Source organism: Sylvia atricapilla, chromosome 15 (genome assembly GCF_009819655.1).
Source record: "Sylvia atricapilla isolate bSylAtr1 chromosome 15, bSylAtr1.pri, whole genome shotgun sequence".
Lineage (NCBI taxonomy): Eukaryota > Metazoa > Chordata > Aves > Passeriformes > Sylviidae > Sylvia > Sylvia atricapilla.
In genome coordinates this window covers 6,577,625-6,589,679 of record NC_089154.1, presented here as the reverse complement: position 1 = coordinate 6,589,679, position 12,055 = coordinate 6,577,625, and the positions used below count along the sequence as shown (strand labels likewise).

Genomic DNA, 12,055 nt, shown 5'->3' with positions numbered 1-12,055 from the left:
TCTTTGCTCTTCTTCAGGCTCCCTAAAAGCATTTTGCCTTGTGCTGACTTTCTGTGCCTTGGGCTTGGCTGAGGTTTCTCCTTTCCCTGCTTCTCCCACCGGCTCCCGGGTGGATTTTTGGAGTGCAAGCGGTAGGGGACACTGTGGGAAAGGGAAAGGCAGGAGCTGTACCTGCAGGGCTCAGCAAAACACGGCCCCGAGGCACGGCAGAGCTCCCTCATGGCCCGGTTTGTTATTCCCGTCTCCAAGGGAAACGGGACAGAAACCATGGAAAACACCAAGGCTCACCCAGGGCAGCGCCACCTCGCAGGGATTCTGACCCCAGCTCATCGCCATTCACAGGGAAAACCACAGTCATCTCAGCCAAAAAAGCTTTTTTCACAATGATGACTCTCCCCACCTCCTGCTTCCCGTCCTGCTCCTTCCATCTGCTCCCATCCATCAGCGCTCGGCGATGGGGACAGGGACGCTCCTCTCCACCAGCCCCTGGTGCCACCTCCTGGCACAGAGGGACAGGGGACACGGTGGGGCTGAGGCCACCTCGCTCCTGACACAACAGTGTGGCCAGGGAGGCACGGGGAGCCCTGGGAGCAGGAATGGGATATTCCCCACAAACCCAGGGAGAGCTGGCACTGTCCCCAGCACAGTGTCCCCTGGCTGTGTCCCCATGGGTCACTCACTCCTCAACAGCTCCGGGATGCTGGAGGTGCTCAGGCTGGGATTTGGGAATTGCCACAATCCCTGGCTGGGGGAGAAGGTCTCCCAAAAAGGCGCCACGGGGATGAAACATCACACGTGACACCTTCAGCATCCTGAGTGTCCCTGGACATCCCGGTGCTCTGGGTGATGTTAGATATCATTTCCAGGAGAGCCTGGGAGGGTTGGGAGCTCCTGTGTGAGAGCTGGGAATGGGAACAGGGATCAGCAGAGTCCTGGAGCTCGATGGAGGCCCCCAAGCCTTCCAAGCCTGACTGAGAACCGGGAGGCTCCAGGAAGGTGGGATCGGCTCCCGTGGTCTCCAAATTGTTAATTAGGAGCCCCGTGCACACCAGAGTTGGACTTCTGGTCTGTAAAGTGTTTTTCTTGTAAAATTTACAACATGTCTGGCCCCAGTGAAGTCTGCGGTGAGAAATTTCCAGGCGGTGCAGCCCCAGCCCCCCTTCCCCGCCCCGAGCCCGGGCTGCGCTAACGACCCTGCTTAACTCATTACCCTGCAAAGCGATACCGTGCCAAAAAACGGGGGGAAAAAGGCTCCAGGAGATCTGGGCTGCACCCAGGGAAGCGTCACTCCAAGGGGTTCCTCTGTCCATGGATCCAGCGGGATCCAGCTCTGCACGGTCAGGATGGAGGGATCTGAGTGTGCAACGCAGAGCCTGAACCAACCCGGGGATTAATGGGAGAAAAAATAATCCAGGATAGATGCATGCATTGCTGGGAGGTGGGCAAGACTGTTTTGGGGTCATTTTTAGGGTTTGGAGGAGGTGGGCAGGCGTGGTTTAGGGTCATTTTTAGGGTTTGGATCTTCCAAGAGCACGAGAAGCAGCCGTGACTGATCCTGCACAGATGGTCCTGCACATCCGGCCCAGATGGATCCCTGGGCTGCTCCATCCCCATCCAGACATGGACCACGACCCCCACAGCTGCTCCTGCCCTCCCTTGGCACCAGAGCTCCCCCCTGGCCACACTGAGCCCGGGCTGCATCCTTACTGGGATTACTGGGGAAGCAGGGACTGCACAGCCACTGCAGGGAGCAGCATCAGGGTCTGACCCTGCCCAGGCACTCCTGGCCATCACACACTGCCCTTGGTCATCTTCTGAGTGTTCTCACTCTGCTTTAGCACAGAAAGCAATTCAGGGCCCTAAACACACAAAACCCCCGTGGCCAACCCAAGTGCAAAGGCAGCACAGCAGAGCTGAGGGGTCCCAAAGTCACACAGCCCTAAGGCCAAAGCATTTCTGTGTTCATGGACACTCTGTGCAGATCCATGGGAATTCCAGGGGCAGCTCTTCAGCCAGACCATCCTCAGCTGTCCCTACAGCTGGGACCAGCACCCAGAACCTCCAAAAATCCTATTTTAGGTACAACACAGGAGACTAACAAAGAACTTTGGGCACTTTTTTTGCCAAGACTTAGAATTCCTGATCGGATTCATCCTCGTGCAGAGCTCAGGCAGACACTTCCCCCACTCCTTCCATGCCAGTTTCAGCCCAGATTTTGGGAAAGGGATTTGCTCCTTCTCCCAGGCACACGTGAGGAGCTGAGCATCACCTCCCACCTCCCCAGCAGAGCGCTGCCCCGGGACTTCCCTGCAGCTGTTGGCACTCCCTGACCTCTCCACTCCGACACTTTTCCAGGGAATAAACACGGTGTTCTCACCTTGAACACATTCACTGCTGTGTGCAGGAGAATTTAATAACTGTACAGAACTGAAACCCAAAGCTCTGCTAAGTCAGGCACCAGCGAGGAGCCAGAGCAAAGCAGCCACAGTAGCAACCAAACTGCTGATAACAAAGTGGACGTTATCATCCCCCCAAAAACACCCCCACAGAAAGCCCCCGGCACTACAGGGAACGTGTTCCCAACTGAAATCGTAATAATAATAATAATAACAAGGAGGCTTTGCCTTGAGCTTTAATTGGTCATTTAATGAAAAAGGCCTGGGGATTAGTGTGGTGTTTTATGGAATCTCGGGGCTGGCACAGGCGCAGGAGGAGGTCAGGACGAGATGCACATGTGGGAACAGCTGGAAACTTGGCACGGCAGCCCGGGGTTATTATTTCACGTGCTTGGGAGCCTTGAGCGCTCTCAGGTCGGAGTCAGTGGCTGCCAGAGGGGCAGGGCAGCTTCCATTTCCCCTCTTATGGTGTGAGGGGCTGGTTTTTAGTGTCCCAGCTGAGCCACCATGGGGATGGAACACGGGAATTCCACCTCCCTGGGCATCCTCAGCACATTCCCACACTGCTCTTTGCGCTGCTGTAGTTAAGCACCGACGAGGGAGTTGGAGCTGTCAGGAGTAAGAATCCCTGTCCCACAGAAAGGAGGCCACAGTTAATGCCACCCTTTGTTTGGTGTCATTCCAGCTCACCATCACTTGTCACCACCCTGCTGTCCAAGGAAGGTCCATCCTCTTATCTCCAGTAACCACACGGAATCTTGGAATGGTTTGGGTTGGAAGGGACCCTAAAACCCATCCAGTGACACCCCCTGCCACACACAGGGACACCTCCCACCATCCCAGGCTGCTACAAGCCCATCCAGCCTGGCCTTGGACACTGCCAGGCCAGGGGCAGCCACAGCTTCTCTGGGAATTCTATTCCAGCCCATCCCCACCCTCATGGGGAAGAATTTTTTCCTAATTTCATCTCTTTTTTTTTTTTTTTCCCTATGAGTTTCCCAGAAAACTCCAGCCCAGTGTGCAGTTACTCATTAAACCCAGCACTCAATCCATCCCATCAGGAATTCCTGAAGGAAATTAGAGATTAGAAAAATCAGAAAAAATTGGGATATTAGAAAATTCTGCCTTCCTGAAGGAGGCAGGAATAAAAGGCTGCATGAGAGAGCAGAGCAAGACTCTGGGAACCAGCTCCTCTATCCCACCTATCCAGGGAAAGGCCACACCTGGCACAGCTCCTGTATCACCTCTGGCTGGGAGAAGAAAAGTCCCTTTGTTCCAGAGCAGGGTCTGGGGACAGGAATCATTCCCTGCAGGGACAAGGTGGAGGGAATTTATTTATTTATCTGTATTTATCCAGCCCGTGGCACGATAGGATATCAGGCTGCTTTGGCATTCCCTGGCGCTGCTCCTGCTGGAGCTGAGGCTGCCTGTTGAGCCAGCTTGGAATTCTTCACGGGGAGACAAAAATCCCAGGGAAAAGGAGGAAACAAACCCTTCCCTCTGCACGTGGACCAGAACGCTGCCATGGAAAATGAGAGTGAGCTGAGCCTGGAGGAGGAGGAAGGATGGAAATGGCAAAGGCTGAGCTGGGGACAGGGAGCAGCACAAGGCTGAGGGTTGATTTTGACACTCACACCTCCTCCTCCTCCGGGCAGATTTTCCCTCTGAGCACCTTCTGGCTGCAAGAGTGAGATAACAGCAGGCTGGAATCAAATAGCTGACAAAAGTATGAACCTGCCTGTTCTGGAAACGGGGTTGCTTCTCCTCAGCTCTCCCAGCTCCTGCAGAGCCTGAAGTTTCCATCACTCCCTGCTACCACCCAGGGCAGAACCTCAGAGCACTAACCCTGCTGCTGGAGGCTCTCTCTGCTCTTAGGAAAGCAGCTGAAGGGTTTTTTATAAATAACCTCATCTCTGGAAAACACACACTGCATCCCAGAGCATCCCAAACTCTGCTGCACAACGGGCTTTACATCCTGAGATCTTTGGAGCAGCGTCAAGGAACAATCCAACAAACCCTGGGCTTTAAATCCAACCTGAGGCCAGCAATATTTTGTTATTTTGGAGCAGTTATTATTTGATAAGCACCAAGAGGGTGCCTTTGTGTTGGCCATGCAGTCCCCAAACAGAATAAATACCCTTCATGCCACAATAAGGAAGGGAAAAGCCTTTCCCTTTGTGTTTTTTTCCTTTTCCATTGGTGGACAACAAACCTTTGGAGCAATAAATATCCAACTTTTATAAATCCACGACATCCCAGCACCAGCAGAAACGACCAACTCGAAGCCCCGAAAGTATGAGCAGTATTTTGTTTTCTGGTTGTTATTGATCAGCAATGCTGAATCCAGGAATTGGAGTGATTTTTGTGCCAGCCCAGCTCAGTGTTGGGCTATTCCTGAAATTCCACAATAAACCAGAAAGTCAAATAATTACAGGAGGGTTGGCATCAGAGCTGGAGCACAGATAAACCTTTAACAATTTGTCACCAGGACGGAAGTCACATGGAAGTGTCGAGGGGGGAAAAGTTATGCTTAACCTCACTTTTGTGGGATTAAATCCTATTCTGCCATTTCAGCTGGTAATTCCTCCCTTCTCTGAGGGTGGGGAGGCCCTGGAATAGAATTCTCAGAAAAAGCTGTGGCTGCCCCTGGATCCCTGGAAGTGTCTAAGGTCATCTTAGAGGCAAATTCCCAGTGAATCCTGAGGCCAGTCCAGGCTGGGAAGTTCCCGGGAATGCCGGGGGTCGTTTGTCAAGTGCTGATGAGGTGCAAAGAGGAGCCTGTCAGGAGCAACACCAAGGGATGGGAAATGTCCTTCCCTCCAGCCCGGGGCTTTTCCACAGCCTGTCAGAGCTGGGAATGTCAGCTCCGTACCTGGCCACTGCCAGGGAAGCGCAGACACAGCCCTGGAGCGACGGGAGAAACATCCCAGAACTTCTGGGAACGAATTAAATCTAATCCAGAGGCTGAACTCGCCGGGGTTTATGGAGTCTGTAAACTCCCACACGGGTTTTGCACAACTCCTGTGGCTCCTCCTGGGCTTTCAGCTCCTGGTTCTCATCCTCTCTGTTGCTCCGGGGGGACTCGAGGGCTGAACAACACCCAGGGATTTCTCTGGCTGTGCAGGACAAGCAGCCCAGGGAGGCAGCTGGCAGCGGATCTGCAGCTCTCAGTGCTCCAGCCGCCCAGTGGCCATTCCAAACGGGATTTACTTCCATGCTTAAGCAGGTATTTACATGCCTGAGCACCCCACGCTCACTGCCGTGCCCCGGGCAACTCGCATTCCCACTGTTTGCCACAAGAGTCATCCCCATTGCCACTGTTTTCCACAGGAGTTGTCCCCATTCTCACTGTTTTCTATGAGACTTGTTCCCATTGTTTTCCGCAAGAAAATTGCTGCTAATTTGCTGCTGTGGACACATCTCAAGAGACCAACGCTCCAAGAGGAAAACGGGAACACTTGGGCGAAGCTTTCAGTGAATTAAACACTAAAAACAATGGGGTAAACACTAATAGTAATGAAATAGGCACTAATAATAGTGAATTAACATTAATAATACTGAATTAAACACTAATAATAATTAATTAAACACTAATAATATTGAGTTTAACAGTAAGGATGAAAAGAGGCTCCAGCTTTTTTCTCTTCCTCCTCCCAGCACCTGGCTCCAGCATCCCTGGGCACAGCCCACACTCTGCTCTGCACAGCAGCACTTCTGTCCCATCCTCTCCAGCTTTAAACCTCAGATCCCTTTTATTTTAAACCTTCAGGACATTTCTGCCCTGGGCACAGCCTTTTTCACAACCTTTGCCTGGGGGAGCTGATTTCTCCCCGCTCAGAGCCCTCCCAAAACACAGCCTGACTTCAACCCCCAGCTCCATCCACCCCCTGCACCTTTCCCTAATTCCAGGCGCTGCTCCTGCCTGGAGTTTGGACCTTGGCTGTGGTTTTCCTGAGGGATAAGCAGCCCTAATGCAGATTAAATGAAATTCCAGCACACACAAACCAGCAGGGTAAATATCAAACCATGGCCTGATGTCACAGCCCAGGAATCCCAAAGGCGGTGAAATGAAAACACCACAATGGGAAAGCAAACCCAGGGAAGAAAATATTCCAGGAGAGGATGCAGGGACAAAGAGAAAAGCCTGGGATACTCTGAGATGGGTTTTCCTCATGCCACTGCTGAGGAGTTTTGGAAAACCCAGCCCATGTCATGTGGGTAAGATTTGCAAAATAAGCTAAACAGGAATTAACATTCAAGTTCCCCCCCTTTTATTTAATTTCTGCTGTCATCTGTTTGCTGATATCACATGGGGAAAATATTTGGAGGGACCAACGTCCGTGTGTGGGCAGGTGGGGAATGGGAGCTGCTGTCCCCAGGAGTGTCCCCAACAGGGATTCTTGGTATTGCTAAGAAACCCTTAAAAAAAAAACCCCTCACATAAAACTGCCAAGAGTTTCATTACAGTAGCACAGTCCTTTAGGAACACAACCTTTGTTCTTGCCTTTTTTTTTTTTTTTTTTAACATAATTAACTTAGCCGCGGCTTCCAACACTCCCCCGTGATCCCAACACGTTGTAAATCCATGTAATTGGTTTTTCCTGGTGGAGGAAGGCCCAAGCTTCCAGAGGCACCTACCTGGAAGGCAGCAAACCACATGAGCCAGTCGAGGCGATAGTGGTAGGGGGAGATGAGGCACGGCCTCCTCCTCAGGTCCCCGGGCTTGCACTTGAACTCAAACTCTTCCCAGACTGCCGTGGGATCTTTGGGATCCAAGCTGGATGTTCCCTGAAGGATGATTTCTGTCCTCTCCTTGGTGATGCTGTGGGGCAAGACAGGATGTTGGTACTTGGCTCAAATCATGGAAAAAATCGTAAAATCACAGAAGGGTTTTGGGTGGGAAAAGCCAATCCAGTTCCAACCCCAACACCTTCCACTATTCCAGGGTGCTCCAAACACCATCCAAGCTGGCCCTGGACATTTTCAGGGATCCAGGAGCAGTCACAGCTTCTCTGGAAATATGTGCCAGGCCCTCCTCACCATCCCAAGGAAGGATTTCTCTCCATATCTCAACTAAAAGCTCTGGTTTATGATAGTCCACATGGAACACTGGCTGGAGTTACAGTTGGATCCTGAAATCCAGAGAACCTCTGGATCCTGGGACTTTTCCTCTCTCCAGCAGCAAAGTGAAATTCCATGTCCTTCCTCAGCCCAAGGGAGAGCTGTGAGCCATAAAGAAGATTCCTACAGGAATTCCTAGAGGTGGATCTGTGGATCAGAGCAGCTCCTGAGTGTTCCCATGTGGCTCAGCTGCCATCCCGGAATGGAGCAGTGGGAATGGCAAACTCCAGGCCATGGAAACAGAAACCTGGAGTCCTGAGTGACTCCCAGAGACACTCACCTGCTCCCAGGAGCTGCTTTCCATGAGGAACACAGAAACCTGCCTGGCAAAGCTCTTCAGTTCCCAACACCCTTGGGTTTTTTTCCTACTTTCATTTTGCCTCCTCCAGCCCAAGAAACTGCAAATTTGGGAATTTGCAGAACCTCCACCTTCTGTCCTGATGGCTCCTAGGGAGAGATGCTCCCAACCCAAGGAATGCTGAGCATCTCCTCTTCTAATTGTTCCCTCCACTGAGGAGATTCTCCAGCCAAGTTCCATTTTATCCCCTGGGCTGAGCTCGGAGCTGTGGCCAGCTGCCCAAGGCTTAGGAACACCCTGGAAATCAGGGACACCAAATTACCAATAAAAGCCTGGTGCTACTGTGTGATTCCAAACCTGTCAGGTTTCACATCATCACAGATCCATTATAAGCTGCACTCCTCTTTTTATTGGTTTACACAGGCTGGAATTACAAACACATTACAGCAGCATTGCAGCACGTGCTCTGTAGGGTCTGCTAACTGCTGAAACAGAAACCAAAGTCTGCAGAAGAAAAAGGACAACAACCCAAAGAAAACAATCTCCTGCAGCTTCACCACTCCAGCCTTCAAAGGAGTTCGGGGGTTATTTGTCTCTGTCTTGTAAAAAAAAGAGGAAATTTTGGCATTTTCCACAAGTGTTGACATTTTTAATAATTTTCTTCTAGTTTTTTCCTGTCCACAGAAATTTCTGCTATTTGAAAAATTGAGGAGAAGATTATATCCATTTGATGTGTCCTCAGCATCTCCAGTGCTTGTGGTGGGACTTGTTCCTCCCCTTCACTGGAGAGGCCAAACCTTTAACAGCCAAACTGCTTCACCTTCTGCAAAATACATCTATTTCTATTTCTATTTCTATTTCTATTTCTATTTCTATTTCTATTTCTATTTCTATTTCTATTTCTATTTCTATTTCTATTTCTATTTCTATTATTTCTATTATTTCTATTTCTATTTTTTTCTTGCTGGCTTCTACTCTGGGTTCCTGGCTGGAGCCCATGGCAGAGCTCTGGAGAACATCCATGGTCACCGTGACCAGGAGGTGGCAAAACCTGCAGAGAAGCCCAGCCCTGCTCTTGTCCCTGGAACAATCTGATGATGCAGCTCTGCTTTCCATCATTTTCCCAGTGGGAGGAGTTATGCTGAGCCCAGCCATGGCTCACCTAAGCTTTAGTCCCCAAAAAACCCAGATTTGGGTGCTTAAAACCCAGCCCAAACCAGTCTGGTTCCAAACACAGCTGGAGATGCTTCTCTTGTCAATCCCTGAGTGGGATTTCCTGAGCTGCTGCTGGCCCTGTCCTCTCAAATCTTCTTTTCTTTTTTCATTTATATTTTGGTCTCCACACTTTCCTGGAACAGTGAATATCCCAAGGCACTCATTGGATAAATGACCTGCTGTGGATGTTTCCAGGAGAAAAGGAGTGCAGGGGAAGGGAAGCTCACCAGAAATAAAGAGGGCTGGGGATGATGAAGATATCCTGGATGAACTCTCCTATGGATATTTTCATCCTGCTCTCACATTTGCTATGTCGATGGAATGAGCTGAGTCATAAACAGCTCAGAGAAAATAAATTCAGTGGGAAAGAAACCTGCTCCTTTTCTCCTTATTTCTCATAAGCAGATCATCCATAAACTGTCCTTTAGGGGGAAAGAAACCTGTTCCTTTTCTCCCTATTTCTCATAAACAAATAATCCATAAATTGTAATTTGGTGGGAAAGGAACCTGCTCCTCTTCTCCATCCCTCTCACTCTCCAGGTCTACTGGAAGGATTTCTCTGTAGGTTTGAGGCACACAGAGTGTCTGGCTCTGGAATACCCTGGGGAGAGCTCAGGGATGTGCCACTGAAGGTGCTGTACCTCCCAAAGGCTCCGTAGGTGTTGACAATCCTGAGGGGGTTGAAGGAGGTGTTCATGACCTGTCTGGAGCTGAGCAGGTTCAGCACCACGGGGATGCTGAGGTAGGTGATGAGGAGGCCCAGGGAGATGTTCAGCACTCTGCGGACACAGGAGCCTGTGGGGGACACAGAACCAGACCAGAGGGAGGTGATTTCACTGCTCTGTTCCCATTCCCATCCCCATTCTCATTCCCATCCCCATCCCCATCCCCATCCCCATCCCCATCCCCATCCCCATCCCCATCCCCATCCCATTCCCATTCCATCCTCATTCCCATTCCCATTCCATTCCATTCCATTCCATTCCATTCCATTCCATTCCATTCCATTCCATCCCCATCCCATCCCCATCCCCATCCCCATCCCTATCCCCATCCCTATCCCCATCCCTATCCCCATTCCCATCCCCATTCCCATTCCCATTCCCATTCCCATTCCCATCCCATCCCCATTCCATTCCCATTCCCATCCCCATTCCCATTCCCATTCCCATTCCCATCCCCATCCCATCCCAATCCCCATTCCCATCCCCATTCCCATTCCATCCCCATTCCATCCCCATCCCCCTGTGCCGGCCCCACCACCCCGCCCTTGCCACAGGCGGCTATCGCTGCTGGGATCTGCCTTTCTCTAAATAGTCTGAGCAAGGGCTGAAAGGAAAAATGTCTAAAATGTGACATCAATCATGGCCCTAATACGGGGGAAAAACCACAGCTGGCACTTGCACCTTGCTCGGGATCAGCCTCTCCTGCTCCGGGAGCCCGGAGTGCTGGGGCTGCTCCTGCCTCCCTCCTGAGCTCTGCCCCATCCCGAGGGCTTTTCCTTCTGCTCCTGGAGGAGATGTGTGTTGCTGTGCCAGCACTCTGGGATGGGGTTTGCAGGAGCAGCACGGGGCTGGGCTGGATCCCAGGGCAGACACCGCCACGAGCAGACAAATAAGCAAGAGGTGACCCCCGAGGGGCTCCTTCCCTCACGGCCCTTTTCCATTTATTTAACATTAACAGCCAAAGGATCAGATTCAAAGCAATTGCGTGGAGCTTTCCCCCTTATCTCTGCAGGAGAGGGATGTTTATTTGAACCTCTCTCAGAAGCTATTAATAATTGTTTAGTCTGAGAACATTTCTGGAGAATCGTTTGGATCAGGCCTTCCCTCACAACCCCCTGTGCTGCTGTGTACGAGGCTTTGGGGTGTTTTTTGGGTTTTGTTGTTTTTTTTTTTTTTTTAGTTGGGCTGAACTTTTCCCCCTGTAATTCAAGAGCAGGTACAGGCACAGAGCTTGACTCAGCTCCTCAGCAGCCCATGGCCACGCAGGGACTGCTCATCCTCCAGAAAGAGGGATTCTCCCCGCGTCTCGGGGTCACAGCCACTCAATCAGGGAGGAAAAGGAGTTAATTCAGGGAAAAAAAGCTACACCCAGAGCGGGATGTACATTCTCCCTGCCTGGACACCCTGGCTCAGCCAGGCTTTCTGGAGAACATCACAGAAAAGGTGCAAGTTCCTCAAAACAGGATCTGCCTCCCCCTCACAGTGACTCCCTTTGGCTTCTCCTGCCAAAAAGAAGGTGCAGCCTCAGTGTTGTTTGGGACTGGAGGCATAAATTGGAGCTGGGAGGAAAACTCGAGACTTTCACAGCCCCTAAAGCAAAGCTCCAGGAGGGGAAAAGCTGATAAAGATTTATTCCAGCAAAATATGTGACATAAAAGACACAAAATTTAACGAAGCTGCACTGCTGGAACTCCCATTTTTGGTTAATAAGCTGCTTCTTGGTAGAAAAGACTGGAGACAGATGCTGCCTCTTGTTGACATTTTTCCTTCCTCTGACAGATGTTCGGGATATTTAACCCCAGCAGCTGTGATTGTTGTTGATATTACAGGCAATTTGTTGCTTATATGCGGTTTATAAAAACGCTGCAAACACCACTCTGCATCTGCTCCGCAGCCTCCTGAGAAACATCCCAGAGCTGCTTCTTCTGGATCAGGGCAGCTTGGAAAGCGCCTCTGGAAGGGGAAATCAGCCACCTCGAGCCCCCTTTTTCCCAGTTTTACCCCTTGTGTTTGCTTTTTCACATTGGTGGGATGAACAGGAGTTCTCCTCCTCGCTGCTTTGGGGAATTCTCTCCTCACCACGATGGTGGCCACGCTCTACAGGTGGTGGCCACCAGCAGCTGCTCCTTCCACATTCCCAGGCTGCTCCAAGCCCTGTCCAAGCTGGTCTGGGACATTTCCAGGGATCCAGGGGCAGCCACAGCTTCTCTGGGAATCTGTGCCAGGGTCCCCTCACAGAAAGGAATTCCTTTCCAGTATCCCATCTAAACCCTGCCTGCAGCCAGTTTAAAGCCATTCCC

General features: G+C 51.0%; 2 protein-coding genes across 2 annotated transcripts in view; one reads left to right on the top strand and one right to left on the bottom strand.

Annotated features, from left to right (window-relative positions):
• Positions 1 to 12,055, top strand: part of CHTF18 (chromosome transmission fidelity factor 18) — a 371,533-nt gene that overhangs the window by 78,685 nt on the left and 280,793 nt on the right. The gene's annotated exons all lie outside the window — the stretch shown is intronic.
• LMF1 (lipase maturation factor 1) overlaps positions 1 to 12,055 on the bottom strand; it is a 141,447-nt gene that overhangs the window by 9,200 nt on the left and 120,192 nt on the right. Inside the window, exons 7-8 of the mRNA XM_066329865.1 lie at positions 9,672 to 9,825; positions 7,035 to 7,218 (exon numbers count right to left, since the gene is read on the bottom strand). Coding sequence (XP_066185962.1) covers positions 7,035 to 7,218; positions 9,672 to 9,825 — 338 coding nt within the window. The remainder of the gene's footprint in view (positions 1 to 7,034; positions 7,219 to 9,671; positions 9,826 to 12,055) is intronic.